The following is a 26,637-nucleotide window of genomic DNA, read 5'->3' as shown; positions in this document are numbered from 1 at the left end:
AGAGTGTCAGGAGTTGAATCTTCCTCGGACAACTATCCGCAATTCACCCAAAGAAGGGCATTTCTGAAAACAGAGGACCCATTTAACCAGTCCATCCATTATCCGCTAAGTGAAGGCTCCTTAGAAAAAGGCATGAATACTGGGTCTAAAAAGTGCCAGCTTTGTCAAATGTCAAGCTCTGCCAGATATTAAATATCAGCGCCTCTTGCTGGGCAGTCATACACTTCATTATATCGTTGTATAAATCCTCAGCACGCTGCCAAGCCCGGCTTTTAATAAAACAGTTAATTCCATACGTGTGCTGCGATGCATGTCAATTTCTTGGTCCCTTAGTATTAGATACGGGCTGGGATCTGACATATTCAAGACGCCAGGCCAGGGATACTGGAGGAAAAGGGCTACACCCGTTTGAAGTGGATTTATCAACACATCCTCTTCCATAAAATGACATCGCCATGTTCATTAGCAGAAAATACACGAGACTCGAATCATTATCCGACAGGCTTAAGGTTGCGAGTTTTATAACCTTCCATCAACTCTACTTTATAAAAAATAGAAACCGTCGTAAGGAAGAAGTTACAGAAAGGCGCTATTTTACACCAATGTCACGAGAGCGTGACAGCGAAACAGCAAAATCGGCCAAATGGTGAACATATGGAAATGACTTGTCATCATTTGCTAACCATATATCTGAGGCTAAACGGCATGGGGCCGTCACAAAGCCAATTTCCCCCCGTAAAAAACGGTCGACTTTCATCTCTCCCCTCACCGCTCCCCATTTAGCCGCCAACCAGCCACGGTAGCACCGTTTCTGGGACAGACGGGGATAAAAAAAAAAAAAGACTTGTTATGGACCAAAGAGCGAATCCTTGGAGGAACCGTTTCTCCGTGCGGCGACCGGGCGAGAGACACCTCTTTAAAACCAGCCTGATCAGCAGAATAAGAACTGCAGCGGATACCGTCAGCACACTGGTTTAACAACTCAAAGACGCTGCAGACGTGGAAAGTTTAAAGACAGAAACCCAGAGAAAATCCCCCGAAAGAAAAATAATAGGATGTAAACTTTAGGCAGAGTAGTAAACTTTAATAGTATGATGTAGGGGACAAAAAACAATACAAAAACAAGCAATTTTTAAACCCCCGTGGCGGCATCGGCGAAGACTCGTCCGTTCCGTGTCTGATTCGACCTCTTCATCCGTCCTGGAAGTAGGCGTCCAGGTCCTCGGCCATCTCGGCCAGGGCTGGGGGGTCGAGGGGCGGCTTGGCGGCCACATCCGGAGCCCTCTGCGGGGGCTCGGCCTTCGCCTCCTTGCCCCCCCCGCCCAGCACCCTCTGGCTCTCCAGGAAGTACTGGTTGGGGTGATTGAGTGAGAAGCCAGAGTCCTCGATCTGCGCGGGGAAACAGGCAGAAGAACAACACAAACTAAGTTCAGCCGGGAGAGAGGGGGAAACTTGCGTGCGAGGAGGGGGGGGTTTGAGCCGTGGGAGGGGAGAGGATCAGTGGCTTGGATCTCAGACATGTTCAGACAAACAGAGGAGGGGAGTTCAGCGCTGTTTGTGTTCCCACAGACGAGCCTCTTTCCGTGCTCCTTCATACGAGGCATGTCTATATATACTTTGAGGCGCTGCAGCAAACAACGGCTGAGCTCGCTCCGCGCCGACCGATATTGTCCAGGAATGATGAAATGGGGGCTGATGGTGCTTTAGGAAATCCTAGGAGCGGCACTCGGCTCGTCATGTCTGTGTGCCGTTCTCTGTTGCGTTCCAAGACAAAGTCTGGAGACAAAGAAGTGCCCAACTTTCAGCTTGTGACCTTTATTTTTGTCTTAACAAATAAAAAGGCTATTATTAAGAGTTATTGTACTACTGGTTACTTTGGTTGTTTTGTACAAATTGAATTCCCCGGCATAGGCTAAAGGGCAAAAAGGAACAGGCCTTGTAGATTCAAGCACTGCTTCAGCCTAATGGTGAGGAAGCACTAACCTTACTCAAACCAACACCGCCCAGTGTACAATCAATGAACACAAGATGGAATGGAATTATACAAGACCATTCATGGTGTTGATGGTCAGATTTATGAGCTACTATTTGACTTATTCGTTGGAAATGACATACACAGTACATCTGTCAGCTATGAGTGGGGCGAAACGCACTGCGAGAATAAATGTTTCAAGTCAACTTGGATTTGATTTGTTTTGATTCAAGACTTTTCCCGGCTAATTTCTGACCAATCAGGCCGTCAGTCACAGGGGCGTGGATGTGACTCTACTCAGTGGTGGGGAAACGTAGGGAGGAACGGAGCATATGATTCTTTCATAAGATGTCCGGTAAGAGACGCCCTTACGTTGTGCGTCAACTCAAAGTACTTCTGGCAGGCCAGCTGGTAGTGCATTCCCTTCACCAGGTCCAGGATCTGGGTGGAGACAAAAGAAAAGACAAAACCAACAAGAGAGTAATTAATTAATATGGAACCAGCCTTGTATTCCTTACTTATATATACCAGGGCTCTGACTGCAACCATTTATCATGTGGACGTGCGGTAATTCTTCCATAGGTCGCAGTGGTGCCATTAAAAAAACCATAATTAATTATTTATTCGTTTATGTGTCATAGTGGCAATGAGCCAATATGTACCATTTTTTAAAAGGGGGATGAGCGACGAAGACACTTAATCACATTTAATTTGAATATCGCTTCAAAGTCGACAGAAATATAAAGCAAGTGTTTGTGGAGTCAGTCAGTGGCTTTGGGATCCACTCTGGGTCTGAGCGCGCCTCCGTTTCGTTGGAGCTTCGACGTCCCGCGGGTCTCACACAAGCCGAGCCCCGCGACATGTTGTGGCGTACAAGGACAACACACGTCTGGAGATTAGATTTAGGTCCTGTTCTGTGGTTAATACAGTGAGCGGTAATGGAAGGCGCTGCGATGCTCGCCCAGGTTTAGAGCAGCGCCTGCAGGTATAGTGCTGCTTCTGTGTTGTGGCGGCGGTGTGAGTGCACTATGTGGAAACACGACCCACTCAGGTCTCGATGAGGACACACTGCTTTGATCATAATACGAAAAAAGGGTTTGGGTACATTGTGCAAGATTTGATGAAAACACTACCGCTCTTCAAGAGCCTGTGAAGAAATGCACGGTTCTGGAGGACGAGTATGACACCCTATATGCAATTAAAACAGGACATTTTCCCGTCTAATAAAAAGGGGTGCGACAAAATTTGTAATGGTGCCACCAAATGAAAAAGTCACCAGTAGAAATTTAAGTGCCTAGGCGATGAGCCCTGAATACAATTCTGTATGTGCAGAGGACTTCAAAAACTCTTTGAATATGAATTGACCATACAAGTAAAAACATGGTTAACCAGTATCATTTTGTGATAAACTACATCTAAACCCTTGCTTCTTTGGCAAGGGCAGTAACAGAGCGAGTCCATTTCCAAACACCGCCAGTAGATTTCTTAACTCAATCTACCTGCGTGTCGTGCCCGACTTGTGATTGAAAATGCATCGGTTGCATGAAGAAAGTAGCGTCAACACACACACACACACACACACACACACACACACACACACACACACACACACACACACACACACACACACACACACACACACACACACACACACACACACACACACACACACGTCTCTGGGGGATTTCATTCCTGCTCAGAGCCAGTGCCAGTCCCAGCCAACGCCTGGCCTCTGGCCAGCAGTGTGGCGGTGGCTGCTTCACAGAGCCCATGTTATGCTTGTTAATCCGTTCACAGCGAGCGGGTTCACACCAACTTAACTCCCTCGCTCCCAATTTGTCTACCTACTTGCCAGTCTGCAGGCTGAGGGAGTGACGTGGTAAGAGAGAGAGAGAGAAGAGAGAGAGAGCTACTCTGTGCTCGTGCGTTTGGAAGGTGGTACATGACAGAGATTGGGGGGAGGATGCGATTAATTTAATCTGATGGCAGACCGGCCTGCTCGGGCGTAGCTGTGCTCCTGAATTAGCGAGATGCCCTCCGTCTCCGGGTTGCTCGACGCCTTTCTTGACTCAGAGGTAAATCAATATTTAAACGTAAACAAACATCTTGTCAGAGAATGATTTATGCTAAATCTGTTCGGACCAGATGTTTGCCTAGCTGCTCTTCAGAAAAAAATAAGGTAAAGAATGCACAGAAGGCAATCCTTAAAGTTGTCAAATCATGAATTATGTATTGGGCTTCTTTCTTGACGGTTATCTGCAGTACGTTGAAGCCATGCGGCAGTGTAGATCAGAATAACCCCGCCAAAAGTACTTCCATGATGTTTGTTAGTCACACAAGACAAAATGGGAAACGCGATGCGTCGCGTGATATGAATTCCAATTAGGTGCACGTAATAAACATGGTACGTTAACATTTATAGAAGACAGGAGAGACCATGCCTGCCCTGGCTCCCTGGCTGGAGTTAAAAGGGAAGCAAGATCACAAAAACTCAAACTTGTGATGCAGCACCACGGGAAACGAATCAAACCCACTCAACACACTTCTCAAAGAAATCTCAAAGAAAAGAACTGACCTTAGGTTGATGCGCAAGGACGCCAGACTGACAGATACAAAGAGATATGAAAGCAGACGGCTGGGGGGACTCCTACCTGAGCGATGCCGCTGGGAGACACCTTATAGGACTGAAGCTTCTGTTTCAGGAGCTCTGCGTCGCTGTGACGGAACGGACATCCTAGACAGAGAACATGACAGCCAGTCAGTGACAACCCCAATCACCATCCACCGCTTTGGAACCTTGAGGTATCGTCGTGTGTAGGGCCGAACGATTAGTCGGATTCAAACCGACATCTCCATGTAAGAGAACGCGATATGCAAATCGCAAAGGATGCGATTAAAAAAATAAATATATATACATATATATTTATTTTTTACTGTTACTGCCTGGAGATCAGTAAGATACTTTTTCTTTTTTTTTTTTACAATTCCATAGTTAAATAAAGACGTTATAATATCAATTAATGCATCAATTCGACTCAACACATAGGCCTGGCCTAAAGGAAAGAGCTGTTTAAATGTTGACTGCTTCCAATGTTGTGTTGATCGTACTAAAGAACGATTTATTGCTTGTTTAGTGAATAATACAGAACATAAAAAATAAATTAAAAAATGATCGCATTACTAAATCGCAATCGCAATAATGGTCGAGATAATCGCAATTAGACTATTTCCCCAAATCGTTCAGCCCTAATCGCGTGGGCACACCGCATCACACCCTAGTGTGGTGGGGCACGTTGACCTCATCACAGCTGAAAGAGCAACCCCACTTTTTTATTATTTTTAAAGGGGCTGCAGAGGTCATGCAGGTGGTCACGTGATACAGATGTGTCGAAGTTGATTTGTGGCAGGTGGCTGTGGATCGTTAGTGGTAGTAGCTGCACCTGGGGCCTGTAGGACTGCTCAGATGCTGGATTTCCCGTAGATTAATAAACATGGGCGCGTCACTGCGTTTCCGCCATATTAGAGAGGTCAAGACTTGAAGAGAGCTGCAGAGAGCTGGGAGAGCTGCAGTTCTTGCTGGATGAAAACTATAACTATAACTCTTACATTTCTCAACCGATTGCAATGATTTGTTTTATAGTATATGCTTTATATTAAATTTACTACCACGTAGTTCATAAACCCTTGATTTAATTTTTTGTTTTTTTCTGTCAATTTGGGAGCCCGGTTGAAACAACGTTATGGAGGAAAAAAACCCTGCGCACAAACAAAACATCCCAACAGACAACACTTTTTGATTCGGTGTTCACTGGATATGGATTCACTAACAGACAGTTAAGAAAAAAACAAAAAAAACGTCAGGCTTGTCTTCATATGGTGTTTTTCTCATCTATAATTCAGGGCCGACATCAACGGCTACAAACGGTGTGTTTACGCGGCGGTCGGTGGAAGCCTGCTCACCGTGGTGGTCGCCCTGGCTGGGAGCGTTGGACAGGATCACCTTCAGACAGCTGTAGGGCGTGTAGTCGGTGCGCTTGCCCTCCTTGCCGAAGTTGTGGCGGATGCTGTAGGCGTACTGTTTGTCGAACTACGGAAGAAAGAACCAAAGGTTTGAGGAACACTCCTCGTGAACTCCCCGGACTTGGGGGGGGTCGGGTGAAGACAGGTATTGACATTCGGTGCGTCGGTATGGAAGGGATGCTTCACCTAATGAGTCACATCGCGGGACTTAAGAGAGGGGTTGTCCTGGAGCTTTCCTCCACAGCCCAGACAGCTGATGTTCAAACACTGGGGATGTTCGCAGCTAGTCGCTGCTAGGCTTAGTAGGTCGCACCAGGAGTACTTGTCGGTTAAACACTTTTTTTTTTCTCTCAATTATCAATCGTTGAAGCACGCCATGCACTTTCAACAGAAATATGCAGTTAGGATTAAGACCATGCTTTAATAGGCCCAATTATCCAGCGTTAAACAATGTGTTGGTTCATTCATTTCATAATTTGTTTATCTGATTCACAATTCTCAACAGCGCTTTTGTCTTCAGCCCAGCCGGCAACGGATTTGGAAGCCGTTTGTTAAAGGACGGCCGGCTGCAATGATTCACATCACAAAATGTTGAATGAACGAATAAAGTGGAAAAGGATTTCGTTATAAAAACGTTACACACGAAGAACAAAACCTACACTTTACATTCAGCTCTTACAAAACAAACAATGTTTGATCCGATCACGTCTGGCCTCTCAGATTGCTCACTGTTTACATAAATGTATTTGAAATATTGGACCCCTTTGTACTGGCAGTGGCACCATACAATAAAGAATTTTTCTGACAGATCAAATTTTAGCACCGTGGTATAAAGGATTCACAAAGAAAAAATAACCAAAGTTTTGCAGCATTTTAACACCATGAAGTTAAAAGGCAAACGATGTGAACGGCAGATTCCACACTGTTCCACCTGCGCTGGTGGAAATGACTGCTCTGCTAAAATGAAATGGTGCTGCATTTGTTCCATGTGCATTCACGTGTATTTTAAATATGCAATCAGCAATTGTTTGATTTCGTAGATGTATTATATTAAGTATGCTATATTACATTAGCCCTTATTATAGTATATAAGGCAAAAATATAAGGATCATCGATTCATTGATATATACATAAATATATTGTATAGGATTCGACGATCAGTTGACGATTGGATCTGACCTGACAAATCAGATTAGACTATGACAATCTTATTCGTGCACGCCTAACAAATCGATGAATAAACAAATAAATGAATAAAAGTATATAATGAGTATATAACGCTCCTACGCCTCGGCCATATTCCTTAAGCCGGACCGGCTGCCTGTTGAGATGGGGACCAGGAACAGTGCTGAAGAGTGCTTTCTGGAGTTACATCACACCCCCCCCCCCCCCCCCCCACCCCCAAAAGCTAGGCGATGGCCACTGAGAAATAGGACACAATCAAAGGGGGATTATAAAGGGTGTGTGTGTGTGTGTGTGTGTGTGTGTGTGTGTGTGTGTGTGTGTGTGTGTGTGTGTGCGCTTGGGAATAGCCTCTTGGACATGGACCATGGTGTGTCTGATGTGGTACTAAACCCCAATTTCACATCCACCCAATTTTAAAAGGGGGCCTTCAGCACCATCAAAAGACACATGTGGTTTACAACCACTTCTGGTCGTCATGGCGAGGCCTTCTTAGTACACCGCCTCGTTAAAGGCTCATTAATGTCGTTAATAACGTTCTTAAACCGCGAGGGGCGACCACTGTACTAATCTGAGGTTTTTCTTTCTTCTTCGGTGGAAAAATCTTTCTTTGACCTGCAAACAACATTGAACAAATGAGGAGTGACATTTCACCAACAAGGCTGCATAGTAGTCTGTCTTGCTTGATCAACAGGGTCTTCCCAAAATAAAAGCTCCATCACGCTTCAATGCCCAATCACTGGCCACATTTACAACAACAACAACACCACCACCACCACCACCACATAAAACAATGTTCCTTGGCGATTGCTTCTACACTGCTGGTCTAAGGCATGCCTCTTCATCCAAGAACAATTTGTTTCAACTCAGTGCCCTACGCTCCAGTCTTTTATTTACATCACATGTTGCCCAAGGATAATCTATGCTGGTCAAAACACCTTGTAATTGTGTTATATGGTCCACTGGCTATTTCAAACTCCCCGTCTTAACGGGCAACTGTGCCATGTGGATTCATGCATTTCACTTTTTTCTGGTAAGCCAGTTAAATTTAATTCCAGAGAGGTAAACCTCACTGTCTTTGCTCTCTCTTCATTGTGCCAATGCAACCACGCTTTTGAATACAAGGTTTCACAAGAGGGCAAAAGGGGCCGGATTGAAACTTCCATCATATGTAAAATTAGCACCAAGCGTTCCGCCAATTGGTCTGGATGACAGAGATATCCGTGAAGAGCAGTTAGGGCTTCACAAAACATTGCAGAACACGATGCTCTGTGGGCAAATAACGATCCATTCTGAAAGCACGCGCGCCAGCTCAAGCAAAGCGCAGTGGAGGGAGGAAATCTTAAGTGGGTGACATATTGAGCTTAATACGCAAAACATTCATGAAAGTGGAAGAAAAGCAGTTCTACTCCTCACGCTAGTGATGCGTGGCATGTCTGCCAACCAATTATTTGCCTTGGCTCACTATCTCTTGGTTAATCTTACGCACACAGGTGGTCGGACAAGCCATTCATGGAATCATTAAGCTCCCTGTTAGAGGTAGAGTAGGCAATTTATACGAGAAGGTATTTTCTTTCAATCCTGAGGGCAATCAATAAATCAAATGCTCTGAAAAAAGAAAAAAAAATACGATGTCTGGCCATCAAAAACCTGTTATAAACTCATCCAGCCATTTAAATTGGCCCGCATTAAATGTTGGGATTACAGGGTTTTACGTCCATCTACCTATGCACCCGGCCTGCTGCGCGCACATCATCGACTGTGCACTCCGTGCTCATCCCTGTAGCGCTTGGCCTTGGGCCTTATTTAAACAAGCCTCGGAACGTCTCCCAGCAGCTGAGGGTCGGACCCGGAGCGCACTGCGTGACGCAGCACGGCGCAATCATTCACCGGCTGTTTTGCGTGACATTGATTCGGAAGCTAAGGTTTCCGAAATGTCACATTATCGAGTGCGGCCGAGAGCCGGCGGCGGTGCACAGCGACGTGCACGTTGACTCAAACACTGTAAACAATAAGTAACAGAGGTGCGGTTTTAATTGTCAGCTGTGGCGACGGCACCTTTCCGATTGACCTCACCCCCTCCCTATCTCGCAATGAAACATGACGTTGTTAAAGGTTAGGGGGTCGACGCCGGGACAGCGAGTCCTGGAGACGTGAAGGACTTGTGGATTTATGCATCATAAGGCAGTTTGGCATGAGGTCCATAGTGATGGTATATTGTATTATGCATACGATTAACCTTTAACTAGTATTCACTTAGATTTCATCCAAAGTGCCCTGGAATTGAAAGACAGGTAGTTAAGGAGGAGGGTAAAGTTATGCATGAAGCTCAAGGATGTGTACGGATCGTAGACCCTGGACCTTAGAGATATAACCCAGCTCAAGGATGAACACTGACAACTATACTATTGTGCCCTATGGGACGTTTAAAAAAAAAAATGAAATACAATACATTTTTTCCTTCCAGATTTAGACTTGATAATATACCGTGCTCAAAGTAACCCCTCTTGAAACCAGATCGAAATCCCTTGAACATTTTGTAAATAAAGATCATAAAGTAGACAACTCAGTAGCATAACAAACATTATATAAAGGCTCTGTATTTTTGCCAAAAGATCTGAGTCGAGGTGAGATGGAGTGCAGAACAAATCCAAGATGCAGAACGGCGAGGGCTGGGTTCAGACCCAGGTTGGCGTGTGACTGACGTGCTACAGATTTAAAGAAAAGCCAGCATACGCACTTCATCCAGAGGGCTATAGCCGAACCGTGGCGTCACAGCTGGCCGTTACGTAAATTAGTGGTCAGCCGGTGGAAGGCGTTCATTAACCTCAAACCGGGCGGCGAGGACACAAGCCGCCCTGAAGCAATGCCAACCAGAGGCCATACGGTAGGCAAACTGGGATTAAAATACACGGGCAGTCCCGGGAAACAAACTGTGGGACAGGGAGAGAAACAGAAAGAATGGCTGGAGCTTGTTGATGACATGTACCCCTTCATTTCTAAACCAACGTAGCCTCTGTCTCCCTCTCTCTCTCTGGGCGAATACAAGCTCTCACTCTCTTCCTTTACCACACTAATACAACCTCTCCGGCTGTCCCTCTAGACTAATACAACCTCTCTCACACTCTCTGAAAACGAATGCATCCCCTCTCTCTCGCGCTCTCTCTACACTAATACCAACTCCCTCTCGCTACACACACCAACACAACCTCTCTCTGTCTCTACACACAAATATAACCCCTCTGTCTCGGTACAGACTAATGCAACCTCTCCCGACCCCTCCTCAGACTAATATAACATGTCTCTTCCCCCAGGCCTTCCTTTTGGCTCTGCTGCTGCTTTCGCTGCCGCTGCCTCTTGCCTTTTTCTGCGCCGTGCCTGTCGCATACTAATGAGCAGTCTTTGTGCAGCCTGCCACAAAGTGCGCCATCCTGACACAACACATACATCATAGAGGGAGAGCAGAGAGGGGGGGGGGGGGGGAGAGAGAGAGAGAGAGAGAGAGAGAGGGAGGTGATCTGGTCAGCGGAGTGCTGCTCTATCCTGGGCACGGGGGAGGCAGTGGAGGCTGGAGGGAAGAGAGGGCGGGGTGCGGGGGGGTGCTGGACTTTAACAGCTGCCCATCTGTTTCACACCTGGGGAGATGCGGGTGGGGAGGAGGATGGGGGGGGGGGGGGGGGAAGGAGGTGGGGGGGGGGGGGGGGGGGGGGAAGGAGGTGGGGGGGGGGGGGAGTGGGGGCACCAGGAGGCACGTTGTCTCCGGACGGTAGGGGAGTTGAGATTAAAACCGCTTCAGCGCTGGGCTTTACAAGTGGCCTGAGAAGCCGTAGGAGACCGGCTCGTTCCACTGTAATGTTGGGAGTGCGGCTGGCAGCCATTCCATATTGGACGGTTGAAACAGTGATAGAGGTTTAATGAAAAAGGCTTCATCACAAAAAGGGCTACATGATGACCGTCTAAAGGACGAGGAGGGGACGATAACTCCCGTGGACCGATTCGCTTTTCGTTTTCATTTACTCCTTCCAGTGTTTCATCGTAACACAGAGGTCACGGGTAGGATTCTACACCATTTAAGCTGCAGGTTTGTTATTTTTCTCAGCTTGTGGACACAAATCCAAGGGACCAAAGTCTCGGGCTACAACATCATATCACGCATCGCTAATACCGCCTCATAATCCCCAATTACCCTGCATGCAACACAAACACAGACACAAGACACACAGACACCCACACTACCTTGTCCATGTCCACCTTGCCCTTGGTGAACTCGGACCTCCAGAACTGCAGGGCCTGCTCCAGGGTGAGGCCGATGCCTTTGAGGAAGAGGCCGTACTGCATGCGGCCCCCGTGCCGCAGGTGGTGGTTCTCCCTCAGGGCCTGGTGGAGCCCTCTCATGCAGAGTGGGAAGGACTTCCCTGACAGCTGGAGGCGGGGTGGGGCGGGGGAGACTTTAGGTTGGACCACAACGTGCCTGGTAGATGACCCCCACGTCAGTGTCCACACACAAAAACTATTTCCCAAATTACATCGTATGCGTGCAATAGATTTCAGCGGTTAAATTAACTTAATTCAGCAATAACTTTATCGGAGCGTATACAAGTCGGAATGATTTCCCCGACAATACGGGATCGTATCTACAGCGCATGGCTGCATGTCTTGTTGATTTCTTGCCGACATTTATGAAGACGGACCGGCAGCGTCCGCTGTGTGTTGTGGATAGGGCTTTGACCTTTGCCCAAAAATCATATTCGAAGTTTGTTTGCATATTAATATTCGCATATATTCATATATTTATCAATAATATTTTGACCATTAAATGCCTTCAGTAAGACCTGGATTGGGCTTCGCGAGGTTTGTTTACAGGCGTTGCTATGGTTACCGGTCCTGCATGTTCCAACGGTTCATTAGGTTTTCTAATAAATCGCTGTCTAATCAGTACTTCATTCACTGCCTCTTCCGTGGTCATTACAACATTATGAATAGACTGCGTGGGGTTCTCCGACGTCTCTCCCTCTTGACCTGCCCATAACGGGTTCGAATATTAAGGGCTGCCTAATATTCGTTTGAATTTTGATTTATTCTTTGATATTCGAATTATATTCGAATAACGAAGTCCGGAGTCAAAGCCCTAATTGTGGAACAGTGGACACCGAGCATTGCTCATTACACGACTCCAGATGAAGTGATAAATAACGTGGTGAGGGCCATGGCCACGGCTTGTTTTTATTTAATACATCTCAAGTCGAGTGAGAGGGCCGGGGCTCGAGTGCTCTCACCGGGTCGATCTGCTCCAGGGAGATCTTCCCCATGTTCTTCTGGATACTGTAATCCTGTCCAACGTAAGCGTGACTAAGAAAGAAAACAGGCAAGATACATCACAAGAAAATACAGTCCGAATGGAGAGCACCACAGCCAGGCCCTAGGGAGGCACTACCAAAAGGACACGTAAAGAAATGCAATTATGGAGTATGATGGATTTTGTGACCGAGACTAGGTACGTTGATTTAACCAGGCGGTTGTAAATGCATTCGTTTTGCACCAAACATAGCACGTTTTTTCCTTGAAACTCAGTCTGCTTCTCTACGGTTCCACAGAACGAGATCTCATCACATCACACCGTGCCGCCCTATGTTCCTACTTGTCGTGTAATTTGTTTTGCTAGCAGATGCTCCAAGTGGAAACCCATTTCGATCCGACACCGACTGCACACGACGTAGAGACGCTTGTACAAAAAGGATAATTGTGCCAACAGCTCTTGATTGTAGCAACACCATTTCTCATGAAATCCCCGGTGTGGAGCTACTGTGGCCGTTTCTTTTGTCCATGAGGCTTTACACGACGGCAGGGGTTGACCTTTTAAACGGTGGGCTCACTCTTTATACTGGGGAACATCACAAACGACCATTGGGCGTGCGCCAGCCACTTCCCTGTCGTTTCATTCTCATTATCTTCGTCAAACGCAGCCCTTAAACAGCCCTGAAAGCCAGTGTTTTCTGGGCTGTCTTTGGTGCGGGAGAAACAACACTAGGAAAGCCGCTTTGGTATGGAGATAATTTCTCTTGTGTTCTTTAAAAAATTTCACACGTTCAATTGTTATGCGTGAAAACAGGAAATCAAATGGCTTGGAACGTGTTGGCAGGGGCTGACATTTTCAAACCAGCCGGGTCATGGGACCAAATCGACTGAAGTATAATCTTTAATAAATATATATATATATATACACATACACATGCATACATATATTAATACATACATGCATACAAGAGTTAAGGTTAAAAGGAAAAAGACACCAAAGCATTAATAAGATATGTTCTAGATATAATCTATAAATAATTTATGGCAATTAATGCAAGCATACGAATTTAAACAGCCTTACTTGCACTAAATTAAAGCCCACCGTTTTCATTCCTACTACTACTGTTTGCATAACAATGCTGTACATTAAGACGAGCGGGGAAAAAACAACAATGAGAACTGTGTCGAATGGGAAATCGTCAGGAGGAACGACAAGAAAATGCTCTTGTATGAGAGGATTAATACCTGAGGTGGCTGAGAAGAGGTTGTAGTCGCTCGTCAGAAAGCACGGTCGGCAGAGAACGGGCTGTCAACTACACAGAGAGAGACAGAGAGAGACCGAGAGAGAGAGAGACAGAGAGAGAGAGAGAGAGAGAGACAGAGAGAGAGACAGAGACAGAGAGAGAGAAAGAGAGAAAGAGACAGAGGACAAGGAGACAAAGTGAGAGAATGGAATGACATCTGAATTGATTTAAACTTGAGTGACCACTTTTCGTTTAGCATGACAAGTATGAATTAGAGTGTCACAATACAAAAGCATACGTCAAAAAACAAGACCACAAACGCTCCGGAGAAAGTAGCCAGTGGCTTTTTTCACGTCACTTATTGTAGATGGTCAACATTTGTATTCTTCAACTGAAGTTTGGGGTGTTGTCCAAAGAACATTGTTAACACAAACAGAGCCACATAACAAAATTTACAATTATGTTTACATTCTCAAAAAATAATTGAGTTTAGCAGTTTAGCAACCACAATTTAAGTAACTATAGTTGCATAACGTCAAGGGAAACTGTTGATTAATCAAATTTCTAAACATTGGGGGGATATGCGAAATTGGATGCTGCATACAAAAGGGAAAGCGTTGATAAGAAAAACAAACGAACGGAATTGATCGGGAATAAAAATGAATGCTTCATTAAGTAAACTGATTTGCATTATGAAGGCAATCAGCAACAATGCATAAATCAAGACATGGCTGCCATATTTCTGTCGGTTCAAATTAAAATGACCACGGCGAGCAATGTGGTCGTGCTGAGCAGCAGCTTACCATCGCATGCTCCCTAACGACCCTCTCTCTCTCTCCTCCTCCACCACGCAATCTCTCATTGATGTCAGTGGGAACAGTGGGAGCAGTGGGAGAGAACGCACATCAATCCCATGAACAAAAAACCGGCCATCGCGAATACAAGCCCGGCCACCACAACATGCCTCCGTACTCTCCATTTATGCCCAACATAACTACAAGGAGATGGGAAATAGATTGTCGTAGTTGACGCAAAGAAAAAAACCGTGACAACCTCCTCACTCCCACCCTCGTTTTAAACCAAGTCGAACCGAGTGGGAGTGTGCGATGTCAATGTGCCAACTTCATTACCGCTGCAATGGCTCCCCGCTTGGCTACAGGAAGGGCCCCATAATAACATTGGACAGTCCGACCCGCTGTTCCAGTACCCCTTCATATTGGACAGGTTTACTTTTGTGGCGGCACATTGGGGAGGAAAAAGTGATTTAGCTGCACCTGCCGGTGGTATATATAAATATGTGAGTGAGTGTTAGACACACACACACACACACACACACACACACGCACACACGCACACACACACACACACACGTGAGCGAGAGACGATAGAGAGAGAGAGAGAGAGGTGGAGAGGGAGGCTAGTGAATACAGAGTGGCAGCTCCCTATCAATAGTTGGGGGTGAAGGAGTGATGAAATGGTATTTTACGGTTTTCCCCCCCGAGCTGTGTCTTAGCCGGGAGGATGTAAGCAAACCCTGGCAGGAAACAACCCCATTGGGGAGGAAATGATATGAGTCTCATATTAAAAATATATAAAAATAATGGCCCTGTAGAAGTCGGTTGCAGGAGTAAGGCAATAACACAGCGAGGGTTAGGGTTAGGGCCAGGGGTCATGTTCAGTTTGGTTATTGCAAACGTGCAGCAGTGTCCTCACGGTATTGGACAACGTTTTGGAGCATAGCATCGACTAAATGGTAAATGTGAAATCTTGATTTCTGTTTAACGAATTGACAAACTTTTCTAAAAAACGGTTATTATACCTCAACTATCTATGCATAGCTACTGTGTGTACATTTTTTAGGAACATATTTAATGTCGTCCTTCTTAGAGCATGACTGCAATTTATGGCAATGTGAAAAAAGGGTGGGTCTTAATATTTTCTGAATGCACACTGCATATCCAGATAATGCCAGAGAATATCCAGTTACATATGTTGTGCACCCTTAAAAATGACTTTCATTCACAACAAGGGAGTTTCAAGCTGTGTAATCGCTGGCAGATATGGGCTGTCCTTGGTGGCCAGTCAAAATCATTTGCTTCCTGGCCAAAAAAAACCTCAGAGAAACCTTTGAAGGCAAGGAACAAAGTGTTTTTTAAATGCTGATTGGTTGGAAACACCAGCTCTCTTATTAGCATAACGGCCTATTTTTTCTTCCATTTTCCTAACAAAACATTGGTGGCTCGCTTCCAGATATTATCACTATGGCCAATGCAACAATTTACATAAAACATTGCAGACCTAATTGAAATTATATCAAAGTTAGACGTCAACAGTGAAAAAGAAAACCGTGAAATGTCAAAATGTAATGCCAAATGCATATCACATGGACATTTAGTGAATGCATTCAAAATGTACTTTCAATGTCCAAGTAATAAAAAAATAAAACCATAATGACAGGTTCCAAGATTGAGCACATTGAGCACATTTAGCACACGTTTCCAAAAAGTGCTTTGCTGTTATCCGTGGTCAAATTTCTGCAAGGTTTCTGACAGGGTCATACTCAAAAGGTGTTTTTAATTGACTTTACATAAAAGGTTTTGTGGGGTTACTTTTCACACGAGTCATGTGTTCAATGTTGACAGTTGAGGGGGGGGGGGCTTGATTGACATCAGCCTAGCCACACCTCCAACTGATGTTACATTGTCATCTTCCTCAACCATTTGTTTGGTCTCTAATACTATTTGTCAATCGTCCGTTGAGCCCATAAAAATATACTGTCCTTAAAAACTATTCATGTAAGCGAAAAAGGTTTTGTTGGATCTGTGAGGCTGGACAACTACCCTGATTAGTTCATCGTTCATTGATTTGCAGCCTAAACAAAAGCCCACAATCCGTGAGCTTGATTGGGTAAGGGAGCTTGCCGACGTTGGCAAATCCAGATAAAAATCCCGCCCAGATTTCATGTATTTTTAATCCTGTTGCGATTTAAGCTTTTCTTTATCCGAAAGCAGACAAAGAAAGAAGAGGCAACGGTTTGTGTACTGAAGACGATTAACTTAGACTTGTTCAAATACTTGATGACATGGTTAATGACAGATTGGCGCAGTGGACGAGATACGCAGGTGTACGCCTTAAACCCAAACTACATACTGATTTCCGTATGCCCACTCAAAAATGTGCAATGAAAAATAAGAATATAGTTTTGTGACAGAACACACCCTCAAGCAATTTCTTTAAACAAATACCGGGTCGGGAAAGGTGCGGCACACAGAACAAACGTTGCTGAACATGCAGAGGTGAACAGGGCAGCGTGTAATGTGTGTGCGACTGAGTGTGTGCCAGAGCGGGTGAGATCCAGCGAGTGGCAGAGAGTGACGGAGAACGCGTGAGGAAAAGGTTAGCAGTTATGTTGTCAATCTGGCAACGTTCGCAGGCCATCAGTAGAATGACTGGTAGATCTCGGCAGACTGGCGACTGTAATAATGGATCTTGGCTCGTAAAAGCTTGAGCAACCCCGGTGTAGGGGATAGAACTACAGACCAGGCTACATGTAGGGAACAGGTGAAGACTACAAACATGGTCATGGGTCACATGGACTATTCTCTGTCAATCATTTGAGACCATTTACCTCAAGCAGTACCATTGCCTCGATTTTGTGGTACATACTAGGGATGTCCCGATCCGATATTTGGATCGGATCGGCCGCCGATATTAGCAAAAAAATGCATATCAATATCGGATCGGCCTGCACGGGAAAATCCCGATCCGGACTCCCGATCCAGTTTGTTTTCGAGCGCACCAATGTAGGTAATCCATTCCAGTTCTTTTCAGCTTTTCCCCCCAAATTCGGCCAGCGTTGTTCAGCACACCTAGCGCACACTGTGTGTGGTAATTTGACTATTTTCTACTCAGGTTTTGTGTGTGTTGCTTTTATATATAATGTTATATTGTTTACACTCTTGTTGTTCAAGAACAGAGCACTGATGCCAATTCAGTGTGTGTGTGGTAATTTGACTATTTATTATTTTGTCTATTTTGTGTTTATTTAACCCTGAATAAACAGGTCAGCTTCTCATTACCAACTATTGTGGATTATTCAAACTAACCTAATTAAGTTGGCTAGTTGTTCTAAAGAGTAAAACCCTTTTCAACATGAGTAGTACAACAAAATAAGTAAATATCTTTAATCTTTAATACATGCTTGGATCGACCGGTATCGGCAGATGCTAAAAGCTACAATATCGGTATCGGATCGGAAGTGCAAAAAGCTGGATCGGGACATCCCTAGTACATACATCATGGATGTCCATTTGCAGCCATTTTTGCATACCGTATACGTTTATTTTAGGAATACATGTCAAACAATCCCTGTACAATGATTTGCGTGATATTTTCTATTTGGAACAATATTGTTGGAATAATTACATTTATTTTTGCATTCCTTTATATCAGGGGTCTCAAACTCGCAGCCCGGGGGCCAATTGAGGCCCGCGGGATGATATTTTGTCTCCCCCTACTTGACAAAGTTTAGTGTTAGTGCGGCCTGCGCGTTGTTGTCAAACACACCTTTTTGCTGAGTGGCTTTCCACACTTTTTTATCGCTTGTGATAGGGTGACCAGATGTCCCGGTTTTGCCGGGACAGTCCCAATTTTGAGTTGCGCTTCCTGAGTCCCGACAAAAGCCAAAGGACGCTAAAATGTCCCGGTTTCCACCAACCGCTATGAAATGTCCCGTGCTGTCAGCGATACCATAGCCAACGTGATCTAATGATAGCCCGATCATGAAATTAGATTGGGTCAGTTGTGCTCCTTTTTTCTGTTGAATAATTGATGCGGCCCAGCCTGACCCAGACTCTACCTTCCGGCGGCCCCCAGGTAGGTCGAGTTTGAGACCCCTGCTTTATATGCTTTGCAGGGGGCTTTATTTGATTATACACACACAGCAATAAACCAGACACAAAACTAGTCTACATGATAAGTATTATTGTGTGTTCACTGAAGTAGTTTGAAGCATTCAGGAATTAAGTCAATTTTATTCATGACAGTTATTAAGGAAAACAATATATGATTGTTCGGCATAAGAAGATAAAACATTCTAGTGAAAGGACAACAGCAAACAATTAAACGTTTTTGTTCAGAGTCTCCCGCCTCATTTCCTTTGCTTGCATGTTTAAAGAAACAGAATAAACCTCAAAATCCATCAGATGGAAGTCAACCCACGACTGGGCTAACTATGCTAAAGGCATTGTGGAACCCAATAGCAGCTATGCCTGTCGGAGAACTCTAACTCAATATGATGACACATCCGTGCAAACCAAACAAAAACTGCAAGAGAGAACCAATCCTAACAAGCACCATCCTTCAGGCCTTCTTTTGGATGCCATAACATGTTTGGGAGCAAGGTTGTTGTCCTGCATTTCAATGAGCATCCGCTCAGAGCACCCATTCGGCAGAGGAAAAGCGTTGCTTCTACTTTTGTCTGCCTCTGTGGACACGTTTTACCGCAACAAAGCTGAAACCAAAAACTTGTATCGCTATTATTTGTTTGGGGCTCTTCGGTGACCTTCGGGAGACTTTTAGTAACCGTCAAAAGGATTGTTATTCACTTTTAATGGGAAAAATTGCTCGAAACCGTGGCTGTGAGCAAGCCCACTAATGTATTGATCACTGGGAGAAGGTGGATGGGGGAATGGAAAACATATCCAAGTGCTGAAATGGGTGTGACAAACTTTAAAGGCCTTCAAATGATGGGCGAAAGCACCACACGATAACACGAATCAGCATATTCAGCTTCCGAAGGCGGACTCGATGCAATTTTCCTACATTCGCTGTAAGTGGTCCGACCCGCGTCCAATTTGCACCATGAGCGGTATATGCAATCCTACCAACACAAGTGTGAAAAACACATTACCGTCTGGCTTGTGTGTTTGGACACCATGACACAAATTGCTCAATAAAAATTGCTTTACATTACATTACATCACATCTTCCCCACAGCGTTCTGACGTTCTAATAACGAGGGGGTTTGAGAGGTGTCTGCAACAACGTCAGTATGAGGCGCAATGCCGCTTTAGGTTCAGCCCCTTCGCTGTAGGGTCGGCTGGCCACTTACCGCCAGCGCTTTGGACAGCTGTGTGCGGAAGTCGTTGAGCACGGTGATGACGATGTCTTGCTGGGGGATGTACACGTAGCCCGCCTTCAGGTACGCCTTCCTGTTCCTCACCAGATCCAGGGCGTCTTGGAAAGGAACCTACGAGACCCGACACATGACAACAGCGAGCGTTTGAGAACAGGTAGGGTGGGGGAACCAAATGGATGGAGCCAAGCGTCGTGATATTTTAAGTGCGTCGTATTGTATGGATACGCCGATGCCAAGTATCTCTAAAAAATATGTGGAACATTTTACAATAATACTTGGCATATTTGAGCATGTATACATTTTTTGTTTCAAATACCTTGGTCATTGTTAAAAGCACTAATTGAAGGTTGCCTAAGACACAAGTGTCCGCTGAATAAATGTAATGTAAATGTTTATAGATTGAATGTAAGAATACAACAATTTTACTTTTTGGTACTAGAAAGAATTTATTTTTGGTGAGGTCAGGGGAGCTGGTTTTGTGGAAAGCACAACACTTGAATTCTAACAAGAAAATAAACCACTGAATAAAGTTCACGACTGGTATTAGGAGGTTTGCCAAAGTAACACAAAAGCCGAGATGGTCTGCAGAACACCTGCTTTTCAAGTTTCGGTAAACAGTTTTAATATCGTCGCTTCTCTGATTCCTCCCATAAGCTCCAAACCAGGGTTGTTATCAAACAATGCCCTAAAATGGCTTCACCACCAACCAACCGTCATGTCCGGTATTCTGGGATTTGAGCCATGTATCATCATCACCTCTAACTTATCAACGTCCTCGTCTGAACATTCTCTACCTTCGTTGTCTTACCGTGCGTCACCTTGGTTCCCAGGCCTGAGTAATAGTAGATACTGGGTGAGAACAGAAGGTTCAGAACATCGGATGACTATCTAAGAGTAAAGAGTCTCTTCAGAAGACTATTTTCCGATGCTTTTCTCATTCATATCGCATACAAGCCAAGGTAATAATTATAATCGAATAAAACAAGTAAAACTCCCACACCGGTCATAACAAATATGGAGAACCAGAAGAAGAAATTAGGAAATATGCCGTCCACATATAAATCTAAAGCCTGGACTTATTTTGGAATAAATGGTGATGGAAAAGACTATTATAATATTTTCAGTTAATGATGCGTCACAAGGTATCCTGATCAAATCTCATCGTGACCAATCTATCGTAATATACGTCATATTGTGAGGTCCTCTGCAAAACACAGCCATAAGTAGAAGGCTTAACAAGTTGCATCTATCCGGCAGCGAGGAAAGGTAAAATAAATAATGGAAAACTTAATTAAATGTCTATATGTATTATTCAAGCTCTTCAACTGATTCTTCAAGGTTGTCCATGAAGATATTGAAATTTCACCATCACTGAAGGGTTACTTAGGATTCAAAAGCTCTCTAAATGAGGGACTTAGTAGACCACGATTGCTTTAATGTCTCAGCACTTCATTGCAGAGATTTCACATGAATCCATGTTCACACCAAAGCAGGAGGAAAATGTGGCAAAAAAGGTTATCGATAAGAGTTTAGCTGTAATAAATGGGTCCGAATAAAATATGAACCAGTCCCAGGTTTATTCAATTTTTAATTCTAAGCAGAAAGGACATTGGGTAATTCTTATAAATGCAAAGCCCCAGCTTTCAATTAATACTGCAACGGAGCCAACTTTGCATTTCATGGTATGGACTGGCTGTGACATAAGGGTTCTGAGGAAGATTGCTTTTACAACTCAGTGATCGCATGCAGTGGATTATCTTGAATAAACTAAGCCCTCGTTCATAATCACCAACAAAATCATGGATGATCTTGGAAAGCAATGCTCCTAACAACAAATGAAAGTTGGAATAGAAACTTCATGTTATTTTATCCAAATTGACATGTCTACCTTGTTAGCTTAATTCCACAGTCAACTGATTCACCTATAGAACAAAATCCACCAACTGGCTTGTCTATTATTCATGACCCATTCGCATAGCTCCTCTACAGCAGATTTTTTAGTGTGAACATCTCAAATCCACAACAGCCATGTTTCCACTCAGCCCCATAAATAAACACAACGTCTGCAGCGGGCGAGCACACAGTGGACAGCTCGGGCAGTCACTTCAACACAAACCAATAAAATCCAGTACGGATCCCAAATCACATTGCTCCTACCGGCTATGTGTCACATTACGGAAGCGAGATACGCTATGAATGGCATTTTCTGTGTCGTGTTTAATGCTGCGTTTTTGTAAACCACGAGGCAGAGAGCGTTTTAAGGAAACAGGACGACTCACTTTGTAGTAGTCTTGGGTGTCCACTTTGGAGCCACTGCCGGCGTAGCTGGACTGGACCAGTTTGTCAGTCAGGGCCGTTTTCTCTACCAGGCCAACCTGAAGAATTTTATTGACAGAAATAAACAAGTAGTACAAGAAGTAGATACATTGAACATTTAAAAAAAAGCACAGACGGATTAGATCCATTTAAAAAAATGGAACGAAATTCTTTGACAATGTTGGAACATAAGCGCAATACAAGATGGTACTAGTTTGTATTATTCAAATTGGAAGGTAAAGGAAGAATTGATATGATTAATTAGGAGATAAATGCAGTGCACCAAATAAAGGTTCAAACTATGATATTAAACTACACTGAATGTCAGTATCCCCAACGATAACAATAAGAAATTCTACATGCCCACTGTACAACAAATTTGGCAGCATCATTTCACTTTCTCAGGCTGTGGTACACTACAGGCCTTTTATAATTGCTGCTACTCAAAAGGCAGTAATAAACCCAAGCCTTTCAGCCTGTTATCACTAATCCTGAGGCACAAGAAAAGGTCAGAGCAAAACAAAGGGTTTACTTGAATTAGCTTGAATAATGAATGATGTTTTATTGTTTTTTATTCTGCTAATAACAGCCGATGCCAACATGCACCCATTATGTAGAGCCGATGTATTGAGGTCTCAGATCAGTGGGAGGGCCGGTTAGGCCAGTGGCTCGTCTCTGAAAGGTCCTGGTTCAATCCCACATGTCCCCGCATTGACGTTGCGCAAGACCCCTTAACCCTCCCTGCTCCTTAATGACCCGTCTCTCATGCTCTCGTCTCCCGACTAAAATAGTAACAAATGTCAAATTAAAACATTTTCTGTTCATCCTCCTCTGATATTGTCATGATCTTTTGTTAAGGGATAAAGATAACATTTTAAGGGAAAATGCATAGGGGCAGAGGATCATAGCATAGTACCATGATCAACAGTGCCATCTAGTGGAATGTTTGAGCTATAGGCGAGCGGTTCTTTGAAACGTTTTTTTGCCATTTGATCCATTCCATGTGACATTCCAATAGGCCTGGAGGAACCCATGTAGTTTCATTCTGTATTCACGTTACCTGGACTAGTAATGCGTTTGACCAATGGTCGGAATGTGGTTATTCTGCATATTTGCTGAAGCTCATGTTTAACAAATCCATTAACGTAGTTCAGGTGGTCAACTAACTTTGGATTTAGATGAACACCATACCCCGAGAGATGATGTCTCTATGATGATTACCAGTCCTGAATTCCCAGCCACACCCACTACACTTTTGAACAATGGAGCACAGCAAGTCATTTATGGAGCCTCACATCAAAATGTTGCATTTACAGTATAATACGTGCTCAATAAGGCGTTGTACAGGCCTTACCGTCTCATAATGCAGGTTATTGTGTTTCAAAAAAGAACTTTTTTGGACTGAAGTCAGGCGGTTGAAACGGTGTCGGAAAAGGTCCACTTCCTGCTGAATGAACCACCTCCTGAGATCCTCCCTTTAGGGGAACATGGAAAACAAAACAGACATTAGAAAATACAACATCAAGGTAAACCTGTTCTAAAAGGCATCTAAATAAGGGGCATTCAAATAAGGGCGCATTGTGGAGGAGACCTACGTCTGACAGTATGCAAGTCTGAGGATGAAGTGGGAGATGTGGTCTTTTCTTCGTTTCTCATACTCATTAGGCCCGTCCTTGTCTTCCTCCTTCTGCCAAATCACAATCAAGATGAATAATGAGCCACCTTAGATCAGAGCAACACCTATACCAGGGAAAAGACTGTCCAAATGATTTGGCGTAAGCTTCAGCGCAATACTTACAATATCGGGTTTGTTTGGAAAGTTTAGGTTTGAAAACTCCTTATCAAGCTTTTTCTGGTAAGGCTCCGATCCCTTCACTTGACTCACTCCCGAGTTCTCAACCGTTTTCAACACTGGAATGTAAACACATAATTGTAATAATCTGTAACAATTTTGATGGATTCTTCAGCTATATTTAAGGAGGATCCTTTGATACAACAATCACAAGAGTAACAGGTAAGTCTTACGTTTCAATCTGTCCACAGCAAACGTCTCAAACTCTGAGAGCGATATGTTTTCAAGTGGGGGCTGTCCATAGAACTGCAGAAAATGTACATAGAGCTCCGTCTTTGGGTTGGCAATCAGCCTCCGTTGTCTCACAGGAAACTGCATGGTTCCTAGTGGTGGCAAGTCAACACAAACAATTTACCATGACAAGTTCAGAAAGTTGACATGGTGAACGGTCGTCATCTAAATGATATCGAAACTCTAGCCGAAAGCGACTAATTAAACTCCTTCCAGTACCCTATTCCTGAAAATACAATTATCTGATTGTATTAAATGGTGATAAACTCCCCAATATTGCACCTCTGTGGACAGCTTGGGTCAAACTCTTTGTATCAGCATGCCTTTGGTTTAACATAATACAATGTTTGTCTTGTTGTAGCATCCTTCTGTGTGTTCACAAGTATTTTACCCCTCAGACTAACTACTTGACCAAGGTTTGCAAACGCAGATTTTTGTGAAACCAAAGGTATGCTGCAGCAAAGATGAGTCGAAGCTGTCCGTAGAGGTGCAATATTGTTGAGTGTATCATCATTAAATTAAATCATATGAGTATTATATTTTCATGATTAGGGCAGTGCTGGAGGGAAGTCAGACTCAATAGGTCGTTACATCCTCTTTAACTCGCTTGCGGGTAACAGAATTCCCATTGGTTGGGTGCCGATCTGTGTTACTTCCAAAAATGACTTCTGCACCAATTGTACTTCAATGGTAGGAAAACATACAGGTATTCTTAAGTAGCAATGAGTATATTCATTGCCTTTGGTTCTGATGAAGTAGCACATGCCATCAACACAACTTTATAACACCGCCTCGTTCATATCCTAACTTCATATACTAGCCTGTTCTTAGAGGAAGATAAAGTGTGGTTATGCCTTTGATGGGCTGCTTCTGGTGCCGCTATCCTATGTGGGTAGCAGAACCAAACACACGCCCGATAACTCTCAACCTGCTAATCAGGCTAGCTATACTGTCAATTTCTGGTGACGCTTAAGCCATTGAGGCGAAAGCAATTTCTCCTTCCAGAATTGCACTATATACAATCCGTCGACATGTTACTACCAGTAGAACTAAAGTAAAATATAATAAAGCTGTCATTACCAACTTAAAGTTGAGTCGGTCTTCACTGTCAAACCCCGCCAAACCGCACTGTCTGTGTTGTTCCTCGAGCGCGGGTAAACGGTGACGTCATTGGCAGCCGGGAGAATGAACCAATCAGGCAGGGTCATTGCTATGCGTCATGTCCGGTTACAGTTACACATAAAAGTTTATTTTGCTCCATGAACGGTCACCTTTGAATATTATGGACCCTTTAAAAAATTAAAAGACACTACGACTTATAATTTCATATCTAAAGTTCACACATCCAAGCCGACCATCATTTACTGGCTCTTGCTAAAAAGAAGGGCATTTTGTGCCCTATTCACATTCAGACAGTTACACATACGTTTTGCATTGCATCTTTGTGTAGGCTATATATGTCCTATACAGTGTGTTTGACAGCAGAGACCTTGAAGTTATGTCTGAGCATATTAAAAAAAATACGTGATCCAAACATGTGTTGAGTTACAGTGACAACTACCCCCCAGTCTTCTTTCATCTTCAAGAGGTCAGCCTCAGGTTTTCGACATACCTCATCTTCAGCCTGAATCCACACCCTTCAAAAAAATGGAGCCTATGTGTTAGAATAAGTAATGTTATTATCAACCTCGCATTAAGACCCTTCATTGGATCTTTGCGTGGCAGTCACTTCATATACTTGTATTTAATGGTGAATATTTTTGCCCTAAACTAAAACCGTGGTCTAGATGTGTCGCCGTTGCATCTCATTTACTGTAGGCCTATATATAGCTTTTTATTTTCTGAAATAATATGTTTAACTATATTATTTCAGAACTACAAAAACTACAGTTAATTTAGAAGTGTTGAAGATTCATTCAGAGTACTGGGAAATATATGAATTAATGTACATACTTTATCTGCGGCGTGGATCTGAATTATCTGGACACACGTTGAATCACAATAATATTCTTATTACAGCAATATATAACAATTAATTAACATTATAATCAATATACAAACCCATAATTATTTATGTAATTGCCTTTCCTTTCCTTATTTTTATTAAATACCTCATTGTTTACATTCGAATGCGTTTTTGTCTCTTTTTATTTATGTAATAAAATGTTATTCATTGTTTTATGGGTTTTTTTGCGATTTTTTTGCGGTACGGAAGCCCATCGACACAACGCGGTCGTTTTGCACATAGACATACGTTCAAAGATGCTGCATTGGCCCTTGGATTGTGCGTCAATATCGCCGCCATATTGGAGAGGTCGAGACTGGCTTGTTAATAAATAGTAAACGGGGAAGCTGCAGTTTTACTGGATAATAAGCACTATAACGT

The 26,637-nt window shown here is 43.8% G+C and overlaps 1 protein-coding gene across 1 annotated transcript; it reads right to left on the bottom strand.

The window, feature by feature from the left end:
* Window positions 1–1,058: 1,058 nt before the first annotated feature.
* prim2 (DNA primase subunit 2) lies at window positions 1,059–25,415 on the bottom strand. The gene is made up of 14 exons (XM_030378566.1): window positions 25,332–25,415; window positions 24,194–24,343; window positions 23,967–24,079; window positions 23,764–23,855; window positions 23,523–23,643; window positions 22,132–22,227; window positions 19,826–19,963; window positions 13,715–13,782; window positions 12,451–12,523; window positions 11,411–11,596; window positions 5,933–6,059; window positions 4,624–4,706; window positions 2,345–2,413; window positions 1,059–1,389 (listed from the first exon to the last, which is right to left on the bottom strand). Exons 2-14 carry the CDS (start codon window positions 24,336–24,338, stop codon window positions 1,192–1,194), a joined length of 1,509 nt encoding a protein of 502 aa, XP_030234426.1. The 5' UTR covers window positions 24,339–24,343; window positions 25,332–25,415; the 3' UTR covers window positions 1,059–1,191.
* Window positions 25,416–26,637: the final 1,222 nt, after the last annotated feature.

Source organism: Gadus morhua, chromosome 15 (genome assembly GCF_902167405.1).
Source record: "Gadus morhua chromosome 15, gadMor3.0, whole genome shotgun sequence".
In the NCBI taxonomy this organism is placed as follows: domain Eukaryota; kingdom Metazoa; phylum Chordata; class Actinopteri; order Gadiformes; family Gadidae; genus Gadus; species Gadus morhua.
This window is presented reverse-complemented; position numbering and strand designations above follow the sequence as displayed.